This window comes from Vulpes vulpes, chromosome 14, assembly GCF_048418805.1.
Source record: "Vulpes vulpes isolate BD-2025 chromosome 14, VulVul3, whole genome shotgun sequence".
NCBI lineage: Eukaryota > Metazoa > Chordata > Mammalia > Carnivora > Canidae > Vulpes > Vulpes vulpes.
Genome location: NC_132793.1, coordinates 74,170,687 through 74,190,104, shown reverse-complemented (window position 1 = coordinate 74,190,104; position 19,418 = coordinate 74,170,687). Strand labels below are relative to the sequence as shown.

Sequence of the window (19,418 nt, the reverse complement as noted above, 5' to 3'; positions counted from 1 at the left end):
GGGCAGCCTGGGTGGCTCAGCGGTTTACTGCTGTCTTTGGTCCAGGGCCTGGTCCCAGAGACCTGGAATCGAGTCCCACATCGGGCTCCCTGCCTGGAGCCTGCTTCTCCCTCTGCCTGTGTCTCTGCCTCTCTCTCTCTCTGTGTCTCTCATGAATAAATAAAATCTTTAAAAAAGAATAATGGGGTAGGATTATTATTGGGAGGGGGGTAATAGGGCAATAATAACAAAAGAATATATACTATGTTCCTAGCACTGTGCTAAAAATGTATGCACATTAATACTTTAAACAATTTCATGAGGTCAGTGTTATTATTTTGATCACCTATTGTCCCTAATTACAGATGTGGAAATCAGTGGACACGTTTCCACTGGATTCTGGGGTGCCAGCTCACAGAGTTGCCTAAAGTCTTACATGTGATAAATGGCAGGGCCACAGTTTGAACCCTGATCTATTTGCCTTCTGAGTCTGAGATCGACATTCTGCATAACAGGATCGTGATCACCCCCAGCATTTGTATAAAATAATATTGCCTCAGATGTGCTATCTTTTGAGTGTTAGGAGGCTCCCTTGTGCTTTGCCTTGCTCAGATAACATTGGTTGGAGAGCTTCTCTGTCTTGCTTTTTGCTCCCCAGATCTTTACTGAGGTGTCTCATCTAGGCTGCTTGTCTTCTTCAGTTCCAATTACATATGCTTTGGTCTCTGCTAGCAACAGGATTATGTCCATCGATCATTTTTTTAAATGGCTTCAGTGGTGACATTTCTCTGCTGCTGAAAGGGCCTTTTAATTTTCATGCTGCTTCTGGGTGAGCCACAGCTAAGCTTAGTGGGGAAAAAAAACTAAGGTTAACCAAACTCTACAGATTTTAATACTATTTAGACAATTAAATTCCTACATAAATTCTGAGATGATAGGCAGGGGCAGATCTATAATAATGCTCAATTTAGGGCCTGGAATCCTCAAGAGAGGTGTGAACATGGATTCATTCAAGCCACCTCTGCTCTCCCTTAGAATTTTCCCTAGGAAAGCTCCTCCTCTGCAATGTCCAAAGTGCTCTAGAATTAAAAACAAGAATGAAAAGATACTATTAATTATAGCCAACATGCATGGTGCACTTAGCGTGCCAAGCTAAATGTAAGTTATCATTACCCTTTTAAGAAAGCCCAGTGATGCTGAGCAGTTGATAATTCCTTTGAGTCGTAGCCAGCAAGTGACAGAGTTGTGGGATTTAAACTTTGAACCCTGAACATGAGTTGAGTTTGGTTTTTGGTTGTTTTGTTTCTTTTTTGCCAGAATCCATGTGTCTAAAAGTTATCAAACACTGTTTGCCTGGGCCAGGCCCTTAGCAACACCTTGTGGGAAATATGGATCCATCAAGTATGATTATTCTTCAAAAAAGTCACAATCTAACTACTAAGATAAAATATAAATACAGGAAAGTTTATTGACCACAAAAAAAGTTAAGTCATATTTCAAGAAGTGTTGCTTGGGATACAAAATTGGTTGTCAAATGCATTTTTTTTTAAGGATTTTATTTCTTTATTTGACAGAGAGCACAAGCAGAGGGAGGGGCAGGTAGAGGGAGAGGGAGCTGGGAGCCCAACATGGGACTTGATCCCAGGACCCCAGGGTCATGATCCGAGCAGAGGCAGACACGTAACCGACTGAGTCACCCAGGTGCCTGTCAAGCACATTTTACTAATCCTAATTGCTACATTTCAGAGGAAGATGAGGGGGTCTCAGGTTCAGGGCAGGAGCCTCAGGATGGAGGTGGGGTTTAGCCACTTCTGCAAAAAAGACTGGGTTTCCCAGAATTGGCAAGTGGTGGGGCTTTCTAGGTGAGTGGAGGGGCCAATTCCAGGGGTTCGGACAGGTGAGTACCAGAATTTAATACCATACTCCACCTCCTTTTCCCTTCCTTCCCTCCAATAGTTCGCTCTTTAGATCTGGGGCTTTTGTGCTGCTGCATTTGTCTTAAGAAGGAATATGAGCTAATAAATCCATTCATGCCAAGATGTGTACCCTTGGCAGGAGTATATGCATTTTTCATATGGGCACAGGGACACAGTAATGACAAAGTAGTAGTCACTGATACTGATACAAAGTCACTGATAGTGGAATTTCTCCTGTTTCATGTCCTCCAGAGGCCTATCCTGCCCGCGTGTACTTCCACTCTGCCTCCCACAGCACCAGATGTCCACATGCCCATCCTTGGCCCCCAGCAGGACTGGATGAAAGAGTGTGGCTGGAGCCCCAGAGTCCATCTCTGGCTGTGGAAAACCAACTCAGAGCACTGTGCTTTGCCAGTGGAGATGAGTAATGTCTTTTTCAAATGTAAAGTATACATAAGTTGTTATTCCTTATATATTTTATCAAAACTTTTACCGAAGCTTGAACAAAAAATAATAATCCACACTTTAAATGATCTTCCCATACTACTTAAGAGCTAAGAGTAGCAGCTACAGAATCTCATTTTATTTGCCTCAGCAAACATATGCTACTCTATATGTGTTTTTGACTGACACATTTACTGCCTCAGAATATGACAATTTTACCATTTCAAATAAACTATGGAAATTTGATTGTGTAAGGATTTGATAACAAGCTCCAGCATGGTAAGCCTTAGGTCATGTGGTAACTTGTCACGTCTACCCTCGTGTGGACTTGAACCTTGAATAGGCTTAGAAATAAAGTCCTGCACTGGCACCAGGGTTAGGGGTATCAAGCACCCCGTTTGTCCGGGCCTCTTAGGTTTCCCAGGAGGGAGGCCTTTCAATGCTAAACCCTCAGGAGAGTCCTGAGCAAACTGGGACAGCTTCACCCTGTGAGACCAGGTTACAGGGCAGCGGCAAGGCTCCGAGGCTCACAGCTTAGCTGCTGTGGTCCAGAGGGAAGGCAGCTCTCTGGCCTCGGAGGTGGACACCCGGAAGGAAAGCACTTTTCTCCTGGGTTGTCCAGGATGTGGGAGGTTAGCCTTTTGGGCCACAGAGCTGTGGGTGTGGGTAAAATGGCCCAACAGAAGGGACAGAAAGGCCAAGTAGGAAGAGAGAGAGTGAGGGGTGTGAGCAGAGCAGTGGTTAGAGGCAGCCTGCCGAGGACTTTGGCAGGAGAGGAGAGAACATGAAGGGGAAGGAGATGAGCTGAACTACTGTGTGGGCCCAGAGGAGGTGAATGGGTGCGCACAGCTCCGAGCCGCCTCTGGCCATTAGAATCACTTAGGCACTTTTGAAAAATAGAGATATCTGGCCTATATCCAAGCTAATCGGAATTAGAATTTCTGGAGGTGGGCATAGTCATTGGTCTTTTTGCCTAAAGCTCCCAGATGATCCTAATATGCAGATAAGATTGAAAACGGTTGGCCTTGGGCTCCATGCTGGGTGTAGAGTTTACTTAAAAAAATAAAAAAAAAAAAGAAATAAAACTGATTTTGATATACTGATTTCTTTTCTTTTTGTTTTTGTTTTGGTAGTCTCTACATCCAGCATGGGGCTTGAATTCATGATCCTGAGACCAAGAGTCTCATGCTCTTTAGATGGAGTCAGCCAGGGACCCCTGATATGCTAACCTTAAATCCTACCACCTTGCTGTATTCACTCATAAGGTTTTGTAACCTTTTCATACATTAGGATTTTCTATATAGACAGTCATGTTATCTGTTAAAAAAGATAGTTTGATTTTTCCTTTCATATCAGTATGTCTTTAATTTCCATTTCTTGCCTTTTGCCAAGGCTAGGAACTCTAGAAAATACTGTTAGGTAGAAGTCCTGAACGTGCTCCTGATCTTAGGAGGAAAGATTTCAGTCTTTTCACCATTAAAAAGTAGATTTTTATTTTATTTTTTTAAGAAGTAGATTTTTTTTTTTAAGAAGTAGATTTTTAATAGATGCCCCTAATTAGGCTGAAGAAGTTCCCAGCTATTCCTGTTTTGCTGAGAGTTGTTTTAAACCATGATTGAATGCTGAATTTTGACGGATGTTTTTTCTGATATTCATATGGTTTTTCTTTTTTAATTGTTCAATATGGTGAAGAAATAGTTGATTTTTTTCAATGTTAAATAAACATTGAAACACCTCCTTGCGTTCCTGGTGTAAACTCTACTTCATCATGATATATTATCGGCTGTTGATTCCATTCGGTGTATTTTTTTATCTAAAGCAGTGTGTTTTTCATTTCTAAAGTTTGATTTAGGGCTTTTTGTCTTCCATTTTTCTTCATCATTCTGATGCATTCTTCTACCTTCTTGAGTATATGAGGGGTATGTTTATAATAGCTATTTTAATGTCCCGGTTGACTAATTTTGTCATTTGTATCATTTCTGGCTCTACTCTCACTGTTTGCATATTCTCCTTCTTATGAGCCACATTTGCCTGCTTCTCTGCCATTTTGGTTAGATGCCAGATATTGTAAATTTTACCTTTTGGGCTCTGTTGTTCTTGCTTTTTGTGTGTGTTGTAATATATTCCTTTTAAGTATTGTTTTACTTTATTCTGGAACCCCCCGTTAAGTAAATTGAAAATGTTTGATCCATGTGAGACTTACTTTTAAGCTTTTTTAGGTAGGCTCAGAACAGCTTCTAGTGTAGGTAACATGGCCCACCCATCTGAGTACTCCACTTCATCCCTCCCATGTTCGGAGACCTTCCCATTCTGACTTCTGAGAAGTGGTGTAAGCTCTGGGGATTTTTCTTCCTGCTTCTTCCTGGGGGCTATTTTTCTGGCCTTAGTCATATTCTCACATGCATGAGCTAGTCAGGACTCCACTAAATATGGAGGGGAACCCTCTGCAGATTCAGAGCTTTTTCTTTAAGCAACTATCCCCTGCCCAGCAGTCTGTCCAGTGTAATTTAGCCTTGCTTCTCTGAACTCTGAGTCTTGTCTCCTCAAGTTAGTGAGGCCATCATGCCTTCTTTAGGTTCTCACTCACAGTGCTGCATGCAGTCTGGCCCCTCTCTTTAGGCTGCAAGCCAAGGCAAAAATAGGGCTTATCTTATTTGTTTCCTTCACTCAAGAATCACCGTTCTTTTCTGCCTAATGCCCCATGTCTAGAAACCACTCTTGTATTTTGGCCTATTGTTTAAGGCAAGAAGTAGAAGTTCTGTCTTTGTTCTTCAGAAGTTATTTGACAGTTGCTCACAAATGAGGAAGGGTTAATGTTACTGGGATTTCTACAAAGTAACCTTTTTTTTATTTTTTAAAGATTTTATTTATTTATTCATGAGAGACACACAGAGAGAGGTAGAGGCACAGGCAGAGGCAGAAGCAGGCTCCCCAGGAGGAGGCCAATGTGGAACTTGATCCCGGATCCTGGGATCATGCCCTGAGCCAAAGGCAGACGCTCAACCACTGAGCCACCCAGGCGTCCCAAAGTTAACTTTTTTAAAAATAGGAACTTTAACTCTCACTGTGAAGAGACTGTGAAAGAGCTGTACCAAATTTGGCAGGCACTTGCTGTGGCTTGGAGTATTGATGTCCTACCTACCTGAGATGTGCTATTTGACACCATAGATTATATAGACAGCTTATATTGACTATCAGTCCCATTAGAGTCTTAAAGCAAGCTCTTGGGGGTAGGACATGTGTTTTCTGCTAATGAGAGCAAATCTTTCTTCCACAAAGTCATACTGAGAGCAGATTGATGCTGTGACAAAAAATGACAACTAAGAGGAAAAGCTTGGATTGAAGGGAAAAACTACTTTTTCTGAAGCAGAGAACTCCTGAGTTAGTCTCCGTGTCAACATGTGCATTCTCTACTTTCTCCCCTACAGTTCTCTGTTGTTTTGAGGGAAATTAAAGAAAGGACCTATTCCATACTTACAATGGATTGGCAAAGGTTAGTGGTGCTTTTCCCTGTCAATCTCCATTCCCATTGGCCAGAATTGCAAGAGGGTGATTCTAGCTTCAAGGGGATAATAGACAAAGGCCCCTGGGTGGCAACCCAGTGAGGAGGCTGGGGGAGGAGACTGTGTGCAGATCTCTTTGTGAACCCTCAGAGTGGCCTCTTAGCAATAATAAGGAAACATTTTGGGATGGCAAAGTTTCTACAGTCAACCAGATGGGGGCATGGAAGGATGATAGGTAGTCTAAATATTAATGGACATGTTCCTTATTTATCATCTCTGACTGTTGATGCCTAGATACACACACACACACACACACACACACACACACACACACACTGCTAGGTAAACTGACTCAGGTACCATTTTGAATGCACAGGGATATCCTTTAGGTTGACTGAAATCAAAATGCCTTCCTCAATATATCACATGTACACTCACACACACACACTCAGATATACAAGCCAAAGGTTTTCTTTCTTTTCTTTTCTTTTCTTTTTTAAAGATTTATTTATTTGAGAGAGAGAGAGAGAGAGTACACACATGCACGAGTGCATGGATGAGCATGAGAGAAGGGGTATGGGGGGGAGGGGAAGTGCAGAGGAAAGATTCTCAAGCAGACTTCCTGCTGAATGGAGATCCCATTGCAGGCACGATCTCATGACCCTGAGATCATGACCTGAGCCAAAATCAAGAGTTGGACGCTTAACCTACTGAACCACTCAGGAGCCCCCAAATCAAATGTGTATCTATATAACTGTAATTGAACAATCAGAAAATGAATCAAAACATATCATTTACTATTTGTTGTGGACTGAATGCTGGTGTCCCCTCAGGATTCTTGTGTTGAAATCTAACCCGCAAGGTAATGGTAATGGTATTTGGAGGTGGGGCCTTTAGGAGACAATTAGGTTGTGGGTGTGGAGCCATTGTGAATGGGATTTGTGTCCTAATGAGATGATAAAGGGATCAGAGCTCATGCTCGCTCTCTCTCTCTCTCTCTCTCTCTCTCTCTGCCATGTGAGGATACAAAAAGTCAGTCATCTGTAATTGGGAAAAGGGCTCTCATCCAACCATGCTGGCACCACGATGTAGGACTTCTAACTTCCACAACTGTGAGAAATAAACTTTTGTTGTTCATGAACCACCCAGTTTATGGTATTTTGCTATAACAGCCTGAGTTAAGACATTATTGCATCAAAAAATATGAAATGCTGGGATGCCTGGGTGGCTCAGTGGTTGAGTGCCTGCCTTCGGCTCAGGACATGATCCCAGAGTCCCAGGATGAAGTCCCACATTGGGCTCCCCACAGGGAGCCTGCTTCTCCCTCTGCCTATGTCTCTACCTCTCTCTCTCTCTGTGTGTCTCTCATGAATAAATAAATACAATATTAAAAAGAAAATTATTTAAAAATATGAAATGCTTTGAGATAAATTAGATAACAGTTGTATAAGACCCATACACTGCAAACCACAAAATACTGCTGAGAGAAATTAAAGACCTAAACAAATGGAGAGATATACCATGTTCATGGATCAGAGGATTCAAAATTGTTAAGATAATAGTTCATCTCAAATTGACCTATTCAACCCAATCCCCACGTAATTCCAGTAAGACTTCTTTTTGTATAAATATATAAGCTGAATTTAAGATTTACATAGAATTGCAAAAGATTTATAATAACCAAAACCATTTTGAAAATAAAGAACCAAGGTGAAAATCATAAATGACTTGATTTTAAATTTTTAGAAGCTTGGGATGCCTGTGTGGCTCAGCATTTGAGCATCTACCTTTAGCTCAGGGCATGATCCCAGGATCCGAGATCAAGTCCCACATCAGGCTCCTTGCATGGAGCCTGCTTTTCCCTTTTTCTGTGTCTCTTCCTCTCTCTCTGTGTGTCTCTCATGAATAAATAAAATCTTTAAAAAATGTTTTTTAGAGAGTTAAAATAATCAAGATAGTGTGATATTGGTATAAAGACATACATCAATGTAAATTTGTATGTATATAAGGATATACATCAAAGGAACAGAGTAGAGTCCAGAAATAGGCTCACATATGTATAGCCAAGTGATTTTTAACAAGGATGCCAAGGCAGTTTGACAGAGAAGGAATAATCTTTTTAACAAATGGTGCTAGAACAGTTGGATAGCCATATGCAAAAATATGAACCACAACTCAATACCCTACACCACTAGATTATAGGGCTAATTGTTAAGAGCTAAGACCAGAAAAATTCTAAAAGTAAACACAAGAGGAAAATCTTAATGTCCTTGGTTAATCCAAAAAATAACCCAAATGTTCATCAACTTAAAAATGTCTAAACAGGGGTACCTGGGTGGCTCAGTCAGTTTGTATATCTGCCTTCAGCTCAAGTCATGATCCCAGGTCCTGAGATTGATCCCCACATGTAGCCCCACAACAGCAGGGAGCCTACTTCTCCCTCTCCTGCTCTCCCTGCTTGTGGTCATTCTCTGTCAAATGAATAAATAAAATCTTTTAAAAAATGTCTAAACAAATGTGGTATATACTCATATAGTACTACTATTAGAATACTATTTAGCAATAAAGGAACAAAACTATTGATATACTCATCAAAATAGATGAATCTCAAAATCATTATGCTGAGTGAAAGATGCCAGACAGAAAGAGTACATACTGTATGAGTCCATTTATGTAAGCTTTTAGGAAATGCAAACTGACTCAGTTGCAAAGTGGACCAGTGGTTGCATGGGGGTGGAGGGCAAGGAGAGATAGGAGGGGAAAGATTTCAAATAGGAATGAGATAGAAATGTTTGCTGTATTGATTGTGGCCATAGTTTCATGGGAATACAAATATGTCAAAATTTATCAAATAGTATTCCTTAAATATGTACAGTTCATTTTTTAAAAAAGATCTTTAATTTATTTATTCATGAGAGACAGAGACAGAGAGAGAGGGAGGCAGAGACACAAGCAGAGGGAGAAGCAGGCTCCGTGCAGGGAGCCCGATGTGGGACTCGATCCCAGGACTCCAGAATCACAGCCATGAGCTGAAGGCAGATGCTCAGTCGCTGAGCCACCCAAGTGTCCTAATATATGCAGTAAATTGTAAGTCAATTATATCACAATAAGCCTGTTTTTAAAAAGTACAAAGAGCAGTCTGTAGTATAGTGCAGTTTAAATCCTGGAGAAGTGTACCAGTCAGGGCAATTTACACTAGATGTTGTAACAAGAAACCCAGTATCTCAGTGGCTTAATACCACACAAGTTTGCTTTGCTTATGTTACAAAGTCACTTGGGTTGTACAGCTCCTGGCAGCTTGCAGGATAAGAAAAAGAGCAGAGGTGATCATGACATACAAGGAGATTCCCATCACGTGTGCCCACATCCCTTAGGCCAAAACCAGTGACATAGCAGGCAAGAGAGTCTTCTCCAGGCTGGTGATGAAGTTTTGGAATATAGGTGACGTTTGATGGGGGGAGGTCCGGAGCCCACCGTCGAGAAAGAACTCTCGAGACGTCTTTGGTGCAAAAGGGTGGTTTTATTAAAGCTGGAGGATGGGAGCCTGGGCAGGGAGAGGGCTGCCGGGCCTGGGAGGGGAGGCTGATTGTACCCCTGGGAGAGGGAGGGTTGGGGAGCGTGTCCTCCCTAAGGAGCTTTGGAAGCCAGGTTTCCAGGACCTCCAGGGGCAGCTGTTGTGGGAAAAGGCCACTTACCACCGTCTAATGAGACCCGAGTCAGGAGACCCTACAGATCTGTATCGGTGGGCCACGTGCTTGGGGATGATTGCCCACACGTGTTCTGGGGGCAGAGATAAAGGGAATTTCTAAAGGAATTTTTATATGTTGAAGTAGACGGACAGGCTCCTGGGGGTGGGGCTAAGCTTTCCTCTGCCCTTAGCAAAGGTTGAGTCCCTGGAGGAAGGTCCCTCTGCCTGTTTAAAGGACTCGTCAGTGTGCTCTGTCCTCAGTGCTCCGGTCCCCCGTCCCTAGGAGGAAGGAGTAGTGCTTTCATGTATATATCTTGCCAGTTTCTGCCACAAGAAAAAGAAATGTCAGAGTAGTTGTGCACACAATAATGGGCATTCCAAAAGAATACTGAGCTTCTGAGCCAAAATACTTACTTGCTTTCAGATCCCTTCAGTTTTCTCCCAGAATGAAGGGGTATTTACTTTATATTTCTAAACTAAAGCACCTACCTCAGGAGTTGTCATGAAGGAACAGTGTCTGTACCTAGAGAGAATCCCAGTCTCCAACTCCTGGGAGACAGAAAATTGGTATAGTTTGTAAATCACTCTCACAGCCAGCCCCCACTCCTGCTCTACTTCTACCCCCGGAGCACGCAGCTCCCGCGCTAAGCCATTTGCATCTGCAAGGACAGCACATCTAACAGGACGTTACAGAACCACCCAGAAATTTGCCCAGAGTCTTTTGTGCAGCATCGTGGGATAAAGGGATCCCTTGCCTAAGCAGCCAGTTAGCCTCTCTGTGTGACCATTTGGACAGGCAGTGGCAGGGACAAGATGTGGATACAAGGGCTTGCGCCACCAGTCATGTGAACCTGACCAGGTCCCTCCCTCTCTCCTCCAAAAACTGTCTTCGCTTAGCTTCTGGGACAGCACACCCTCCGGGTCCTGCCTCCCTCCCTCCATGCTGTTCACTTTTTATCTGCTGTCCTCCTCTCCCTAACCTCTGAATGGTACTTTGCCCCCAGGGCCCTCTCCTGCAGTGTCCTCTCTTGTATGACCCAGGGATTTTGAAAAGCTATAGAATACGTTCTACATTTGTAGGATCAGCTCTCCACACCTACCCCCCTTAATAGTTTTGGACACTGAGATAAAATTTCTCCTCCCCCTCCCTTCCTTTATTGTCAAATTATGTGGATAACTTCTACAAGTAGTCAGTAGGTCCCAGGTATGCAGCTAATTGCTAATTTCTTTCTCTTAACTTGCCTAGAAAAAGGCAAAAAAGACCTTTTCACTGCCATCAGTGAGAAATGCTTTGTGGCCCTTGAAAATCAACTGAAACTGACCCTTTCAGGAAAGAGTCCCTGAAATGCAAGAGGGAAAAACAATGAATTCACAGAAGAGCTTGCTCCCACCCACTTGGAACATAGTCCCTTTAGCCAACCTGTTTGATCAGCTAGGGAAAAGCACCCCTATTTACATAACCTCCTGGCCCTTTGTGTTTCAGGATGGCATCATTCCAGGGAAGCAGTTTCTATATGAAGGAAGAAGGATAAAGGCCCACTAGTGCCCATCAGACCCTACAGGATATGGCTTCTCTAGATTGTCTGGGAATTTCTGGTTGTTTCCATTCAGTCTTGCAAAATGCTCCAATATTTGCAAATGTGTGCACCCTTTAAACAAGTCAGTGACCAAATGCTATATTAATTTAGGGAACAGTTATGAGTCGCTTGTGTGCCAACTGCATATAAGCTCTCTTACGGGGTGCTTCAGGGATCAGGGATACAGCCCCATCTTGGAGAAGCAGACAGTCAAGTGAGAAACACCTAAACATTAAATCATACTCCTAATGGCCTGAGCACACAAGGAACAGGTGCACTGTCTTTTCTCTGTGTCTTCTGCGTCACCTAAGTATCACGTTGAAGGGACGCCTGGGGGGCTCAGCGGTTGAGCGGCTGCCTTTAGCTCAGGTCGTGACCCTGGGGTCCCGGGATCGAGTCCCGTATCAGGCTCCCCTGAGCAGGGAGCCTGGTTCTCCCTCTGCCTGTGTCTCTCTCTCTGTCGCTCATGAATAAATAAATAAAATCTTGAAAAAAAAAAAAAGATTTTCTCTCTCTCCCTCCCCTTCACTCTCTTTCTCTGAAATAAATAAATTAAATAAAATCTTCAAAAAAAAAGTATCATGTGGAAGACATAACAGGTGATCAAATCCATAGTTCTCACAGTGAATTTCCGTAATTAAAGCCAACAATGAAAAAAAAAAAAAGCCAACAATGATTACCAGCCAAATTTCAGAGGGAGCCAGAGCTCCCTTCTGTCACCGTCAGAGGCCATATGACAGCCACAACATCTTCCATGGTAGCAAGTGATGACAGACCAGAGGCTGAGAAGAATACTTTGTGTGGTTCAAATCAAAAGGACATTTGAGTAGAGAGAAAGGATAATTCAGCGCCGAAATTAGCCTCCACACCAGAGACGTTGCTCATGAGGGGAAGAACGCTTCACATCTGAAAAAACACAAGTGGTTTGAAGGTCTGAATACTCATCGCAAAATTGGTTTTGTACTGAATTCACAACCTTAATGGTTTCGGCTCACAGGTGGCAGGCATCAAATACACAGGTGTCAGCTCACTCAGGGCTCTGGGAGCTGGGACTGGACCACAGACAGGGAAATAAAAGGCCTCCTCCTGAGGCCATTGTCCTCTCCTCCGCATCTAGAATCCCGCTCAAAACCTTGTCCACGTTTACTTATTGTCTCTGCTCTAAATAACAATGCAAGCTCCCAGCTGGGTGAAACCCAAATTAGCACAGCCCTGTCCCTGACACATTTAAACACGTCTAGAGAGAAATGACCACAGTGCTCACACTGTAATTTCAATCGGCAATTTCTCTATTGTATAGTTTTTAATAGTGAAAGTGTTTTGTTTTTGTTTTTAGGTAAAATGGAAGAAACACTCAGCTGCTCAGTGAGGCAGAGATAAAATATTCTGCAAAAAAACCCCAAAAATAAATAAATAAAAGCACCAATGGAAGGGGGAGTACCCCTAGGCCATCAATTTGTGAACACACAACTTGTGGTACAAGACAGGTGCATTGTTGGAGACCCACGGTCCAGAGAAGGATTTTCTTTCTTTTCTTTTTTTTGAGAAGGATTTTCTTTTATTAAAAAATACATAACAATAAACACTTCATGGCAAACCACTGTAATGATAAGTGACTAGAGGGAATGAAAAGTCTGTGTAGCAGAGTCAAATCCTGCACTTCCTGGGGCTTTCACTGGCTCTCTCCTGCAGCTGCCGGGCACGTTTTTTCTTTTCCACTTACAGTGTATAACAGGGGTCTCAGTTTTCTGGTCGTACTTGTGAGGTTTGTTAATCAAATGAATCTGGAGTCCTACCTGGGGTATCTAGTGAATCTACAACAGCAGGGCCTCCGACGACTTTCTGCGGCTGGAAGGGGGGGCAGCAAGTCTCCCTTGTTCTGTTTTGTTTTGTTTTCTCATTGAAAACTCTATGCTCAACGTTTAATTGCTTTGCCCTTAATCCTGAGAAATCCCAGTCCTTGAGCGGGGAACTAATAGCACCTGGGAAGGGGGGCGCCCTCATTAACCTTCTCCTCTGGTTTAAGTACAACGGTGAGTCCCGTGGAAAAGTGAAGGTCGACTGGTAGGCAAGCCACCTTGTGACTGCACCCACTGTCATGGGAGTGCACTGATGGAGACTGTGGCGGGGGAGTTGGGAGTTGGTAGGAATGGGTTTGTGAAAGTGCATGAGTTTGCATGAATATGTCTTTGTGTCTTTGTAAGGGCTTGTGTAGGAGTATGCGTACGTCTGTGTATGCATTATTTTGAGTGAATGTGTCTGCATCTGTATGTTCATGTGTGTCTGCGCATGATCATCTATGAATGCATGAATATAGACGTGCGGATGTGCGTGCGTTTATGTGGAATTGGCACGAGTGCGTATGTGTGTGCTGTGTGCGAGTTTGGGTGAGTGTGTGTATGGTTTGTGTGCGTAAGCGTGTGTGTGGGTGAGCGTCAACAGTGTGTGCACGCTGCGGTTGCTTGTGTAAGTGTGTGATTGTATCTGGGTTTGCATCTTGGAGTGAAGTGCACACTGTGGTGTGTGCGCATATGAGTGCACCGTTTTCTGCGTGAGTGTTGTGTGCGCCGTGTGTGTGTGCGTGACCGAGTGTGTGGCTGTGTGCGTATTCCTGCCCGTGCGGGTGTGAGCGTGCAAACGCGAGCGCGGCGTGGCGACCGCGCGCGTGTGTCCGCGTGCACACGTGTGCCCGCGAGCGCACCCGTCGGCCGGCGCGGGCGGGCGGGGGGCGGGCGCGCGTGGGAGCGGGGAGCTGCGCCGCGCGCCCGGCCCTCGGCTCCCCGCGGCTCCCCGCCGCTCCCGCCGCTCCCGCCGCTCCCCGCCGCCGCCGCCGCCGCCGCCGCCCTTGCCCTCCCGCCGGCCCCCAAGCCGCTTACGGCTCGTCTCCCACGTGACGCGCTCCCTCGGCTGCCGAGCCAGGGCCCCGAGGACAGTCGTCCCCGGGCTGCGCGCGCCGCGGGGCTCGGCTCCCGCCACTTCGGCCGGGGCGGCGACGCGCCCGGCGCCCTCTCGGGCCGCCTTCCCGCGGGCGTCGGGACCGGCCCTGGCCGCAGCCCGGCGCCCCCCGCGGCCCCCGCGGCCCCCGCGGCCCGGGGCGCCCTCCGCCGGCCGGGAGATGGCAGCGAGGCGGCGCTGAGCCCCGCGCCCTCGCCATGCAGAAGAGCGTGCGCTACAACGAGGGGCACGCCCTGCACCTGGCCTTCCTGGCCCGCAAGGAGGGCACCAAACGCGGCTTCCTGAGCAAGAGGGCGGCCGAGGCGAGCCGCTGGCACGAGAAGTGGTTCGCCCTCTACCAGAATGTGCTCTTCTACTTCGAGGGCGAGCAGAGCGGCCGCCCGGCGGGCATGTACCTCCTGGAGGGCTGCAGCTGCGAGCGCACGCCCGCGCCGCCCCGGGCCGGGGTCGGGCCGCCCGGCGCCCGGGACGCGCTGGACAAGCAGGTACCGCGCGCCCTCCCCGCGCGCCCGCCCGGCCCCGACCCCCGTGTCCGCCCCCCCGCCCCGCCAGGGCTCCCCGTCCCCCGGCCCCGTCCCGGTCCCTGTTCCCCTGCCCCCCCCCCCCCCCCCGTCCCGCCGCTCGCCCCGCGCGGCTGCCGGTCCCCGTCCCCCGTGTCCGCCCCCCCCACCCCCGTCCCGGTCCCCGTTCCCCTGCCCCCCCAGTCCCGCCGCTCGCCCCGCGCGGCTGCCCGGCCCCAACCCCCGTGTCCGCCCCCCCCGCCCCGCCAGGGCTCCCCGTCCCTCGGCCCCGTCCCGGTCCCTGTTCCCCTGCCCCCCCCCCCCCCCGTCCCGCCGCTCGCCCCGCGCGGCTGCCGGTCCCCGTCCCCCGTGTCCGCCCCCCCACCCCCGTCCCGGTCCCCGTTCCCCTGCCCCCCCAGTCCCGCCGCTCGCCCCGCGCGGCTGCCCGGCCCCAACCCCCGTGTCCGCCCCCCCCGCCCCGCCAGGGCTCCCCGTCCCTCGGCCCCGTCCCGGTCCCTGTTCCCCTGCCCCCCCCCCCCCCGTCCCGCCGCTCGCCCCGCGCGGCTGCCCGTCCCTGACCCCCCGTGTCCGCCCCCCCGCCCCGGTCCCCGTTCCCCTGCTCCCCCCGTCCCGGTCCCTTTTCCTCGCCCCAACCCCGTCCCGCCGCTCGCCCCGCGCGGCTGCCCGTCCCTGACCCCCCGTGTCCGCCCCCCCGCCCCGCCAGGGCTCCCCGTCCCCCCGGCCCCGTCCCCCCGTGTCCGCCCCCCCGCCCCGGTCCCCGTTCCCCTGCTCCCCCCGTCCCGGTCCCTTTTCCTCGCCCCAACCCCGTCCCGCCGCTCGCCCCGCGCGGCTGCCCGTACCCCCGGCCCCGTCCCCCGGTGTCCGCCCCCCCGCCCCCCCCGCCCCCCCCGCCCCCCGACCCCGTCCCGGTCTCCGTCCCGCCGCTCGCCCCGCGCGCCTGCCCGTCCCCGTCCCCCCCGCCCCCCGACCCCGTCCCGCTCCCCGTCCCGCCGCTCGCTCCGCGCGCCTGCCCGTCCCCCCCACGGGAACCCGGGCTCCGCTTCCCGGCTTCGGCGCCCCCGAGAGCGGGCGGGTCTCTCCGGTCGCGGGCGAACCGCGCATCGGTCCCCTCCGCCCGGCTCGGGAGGGCCTGGGGCGGGGACGCGCGTCGACACCTGTTGGGCTCAGAGGCCGCCGCCGCCTCGGCTGCAGGAGTCCGCGCCCCGCGCCCCCGCGCCCCCCGCCCGGCCGCGTCCCCGCACGGGTCCTCCGGCTGCCTGCGCCGCGGCCAGCGGGCCCGGGGAGGACGGGCGCTGGCTCTCGGCCCTTCTCACTGTTGTTGGTTTGTTGTTGTTTTTGGTGGTTTTTGTCAGTTTTTTGTGCTGACATTTGACCCGCGGGTCCCCCCGGGGGTGAGTGTGTGCTCGCCCCCGCCTGCCGCGTCCCCTCCGGGGCGCATCTCGGAAGGACGCCTCTCTGGACTTTTCAATGAAAGCTTTGAAAATAAATGTGGCCTTTTTTCTTTTTATCCTGGGTCATAATTTTATTAGTTTTCTTGTGTGTGCGTTCAGAGCGGAAAAAACAACCCCCCCCCCCCCCCCCCGTAGATTTAGGAACTCCTGCCCACCCCACCCCTCCCCTTCCTGCAAATGAGAAATTGCTTTAAAAAATTTGTTTCCCCCAATCACCATTCGGTCATTAAAGTTAGAGCAGCAGACTACTTTATGCTCTTAAATGTTCTCACTTTGCTCCTTGAGCTCCGCCTGGAGAAAGAGGCGATGGTCTTTGCTGGGGCAGAAAAAGTCTCGCCGCCGATTTTCCCTGCGGCTCTGGCGGCTGCGGCGCGAGCGCGGGGGGTGGGGGTGGGGGTGGGGGGGTGGGGGGGGTGGCAGGTGCCTGCGCAGCCCCGGGCTCCGAAGACCTGCGCCAGGTGGACGGCGGGTCCCGCCAGAGCGACCAGAAGCTCTGGGATGCTTTTTTCCACTTTGGCTTCACTATAAATCATTAACAGACTTGATTGATTATAAACTTGTTACATCGCACATAAATCGGATATTTAAAGGATACGCACTTTGGCCCTTTGAAGGCATGTTGAGGGTTATTTGAGAAACGGACTTTCAGTGTTGTAGATACAGATACCGGCAATAGAAGTTTAAATTTCAAGTGTGCATTTTAGAATTTTAAGAGCACGAAAAGGGTGCTGAGGAAGCAGTTTTTTTAGTGTCCCCCCCTTTTTTTTTCTATTGGTGAGATTTTTTTTTTCCGAAGACCTGTGTTCCAAGGCCCCACAGAAGCCAAAAATAATAGGTTCTTAAGTGTTATTATGTGCAAAAGAAAATAGGTACTTTGAATTACCCTGAATCTATATCATTGACTTAATTCCAAACTATTTTTTTTCTCCTTGTATTTATACTAATATCAGGAGACAACCACTTTCTTTTCTTTCCTTCCTTCCTTCGAGCTGAGGGTGTGAAGATGTTACTTGCTGCAACTTATCTGGCTGGCTGACCAGTTAATCTATGAAAACCAACATTTTTCTACTTGGAAAATATCTGGACTCTCCTCTTCAGGACAGTTTTCTTTACAATACACTTTAGTCGATAGATGTAATCTCCAGATAGTATGACTTTTTATGCCACTTTCTAAGAGAAGTCCTAAACAGGTCATCCTAGCACAAGAAAAAAAAAATTCTGTTGGGCATACAAGTTGTGAGTATTTCTCTTTTATTCGGCACATCTTTAAGGGGATAGAAACTGGAACCTTCGGTGTGTGGTGTGTGGAAAAACAGATACAGAGAACAAGCATTTCAAAATGGATTAGGAGTTGGATTGGGAGATCTTGTCTTCTGTTAGACACGCTCCTGTGACTTAGGTTAGCTGAGCAGATTGCTGCTTTTCTCGAGCGCTGCCTGCATGGGTGTGTATGAAGAATTAAGAAGAAACTGCAAAGATAAGAAACAAGAAGCAGCATCCTATCTTTAACCTACAGTTTATGCAACGGGTTCCCTTTCAGTTCATTTGTGTTGCTACGTGCTCACGTTTTTCTCAAGCACCTAGACTGGAAACTGGCAAAGGTGGTGCACTGAGCAGGGGCCATGTGTAGGTCTGCTTCTCTAAATGTGCTTCTGGAGCTTTCCGAACACATACCTCTATCAACCCCAGAAACAGCGGAAGGTTAGGGCTTGCAGCAGGACTTAGGGAGGCAGCATAGGTTTCTTCCACCACGTTGCTGTGTGACTTCCCTACGCAAATCCCTCAACAGTTTTTTTTTCTGTGAATGAAATCTGTCTCCTAATATTTAAAAATTAAGAGTTTGGCGAAGGTTTCAAGTTGCCTTCCAATAATGACATTTCCTGTTTCTTTTTTTTTTAATTTTTATTTATTTATGATAGTCACAGAGAGAGAGAGAGAGAGAGGCAGAGACACAGGCAGAGGGAGAAACAGGCTCCATGCACCAGGAGCCAGACGTGGGATTTGATCCCGGGTCTCCAGGATCGCACCCTGGGCCAAAGGCAGGCGCTAAACTGCTGCACCACCCAGGGATCCCACATTTCCTGTTTCTAATGTTACAACAGCAGAATGAGCTTTTGCTGTGTAGAGGATGTGCCGGACTGTTCCACAAGACCGAAAGATTACCAGCCTCTGTAATAAATCTTAAATCTGAGAAGCTAACAACAAGCAGGTGATCAAAGTGGACATCCTGGTAAATCAGTTAGATTAGCAGATGTGCAAACTACTGGTGACATCATTGCTAGACACGGAGACTTCTTATTTACAGCGGAGGGTGATGTATCGCAATGCTGTCGACACTTACTTATAGTTAATGCAATTTTTGCTCTAGTGTCCCTCCAGTTGTTTTTGTGAGTCCTAAATGCTACTTATCTTTCAAATAATTCTTAAATTCTGATTAATTGTGTTTTTAGGTAAGCGATAAGAAGAAAACACTCATTGGTTTGCTTCTTCTAAAGAATTCAAAGTTGGTTGACAAAAGAAAAATATTAAGGTTTTTTTTTAAACCACTATTACAGTAGTTTTTTAAAAACTATTTCCAGTTAAGAAGAAGAAAGACAGGTGTTTTTCCACTTTCCAAATGTGTCTAGGTTGAAGGAATATTTACATATTGCCCCAGTTTTTCAAGAGTGTCCCAAAGACTTCACTTTGGTTAGGTTCTTGGTTGATTGCAAGGCTCTCAAATTAAGTTTCCATCGTGGCTACTTTTTAAGGTACTTTGTAGGTGCTATAAGCAAAATAGTTCAGCTAAAAGAAATTCAAGGAGTGGTCCTTTTCTTGAACGTGTATGTTGGTGACACTACTTTCTGAAGAAATCTCCATTTATGTGAAATGAAAAATTTACTTTTCATTCTATGTAAAGGTGTTCAAGGGGAATGGGAATATGAGCTTAACAAGTGCCTTCTGTGCGCCGGGCTCTGTGTAATCCTCCACCATCATGTCTAGTATGAACCTCATTTCAGCTCTGAGAAATTGGTAGTACTTTTTTCGTTTGCACCTGTGCCAGCACTGAAACTGAGAGCATTCTAGGGAGGTGAGGGTGATCGGAGTGCAGCTCCAAGTATGAAGGTTGAGTCATCCTGAAGTGTGCCTTAGGAAGGATGCTACCCTAAGTTGATTGAGCTTCAAGAAATTTAAAATCTGGTTCCCCCCGGGTGGCTCAGTGGTTGAGCGTCTGCCTTTGGCCCAGGGCGTGATCCTGGGGTCCTGGGATCGAGTCCCGCATTGGGTTCCCCACAGGGAGCCTGTCTCTCCTGCCTGTGTGTCTCCTTCTCTCTCTGTGTCTCTCATAAATAAATAAAATCTTAAACAACAAAAAAATTTAAAATCTGAGGAGTGCCTGAGTGG

General features: G+C 47.7%; 1 protein-coding gene and 1 long non-coding RNA gene across 5 annotated transcripts in view; one reads left to right on the top strand and one right to left on the bottom strand.

Moving 5' to 3' along the window:
• Positions 1–9,342: 9,342 nt before the first annotated feature.
• Positions 9,343–13,226, bottom strand: LOC112919724 (uncharacterized). Its single transcript, XR_011997041.1, has 4 exons — positions 13,116–13,226; positions 11,788–12,013; positions 10,020–10,079; positions 9,343–9,854 (listed from the first exon to the last, which is right to left on the bottom strand). It is a non-coding gene; the product is annotated as an uncharacterized lncRNA (long non-coding RNA).
• A 794-nt stretch (positions 13,227–14,020) lies between these two features.
• Positions 14,021–19,418, top strand: part of RASGRF2 (Ras protein specific guanine nucleotide releasing factor 2) — a 237,337-nt gene continuing 231,939 nt past the window's right edge. For 3 of the 4 annotated variants that reach the window (XM_025998231.2, XM_072736877.1, XM_072736876.1), the window contains exon 1: positions 14,149–14,547. In XM_025998231.2, coding sequence (XP_025854016.1) covers positions 14,260–14,547 — 288 coding nt within the window. In that variant the 5' untranslated portion in view covers positions 14,149–14,259. Of the gene's footprint in view, positions 14,548–19,418 lie in introns of all 4 variants that reach the window. The other variant, XM_025998230.2, reaches the window with a different exon arrangement.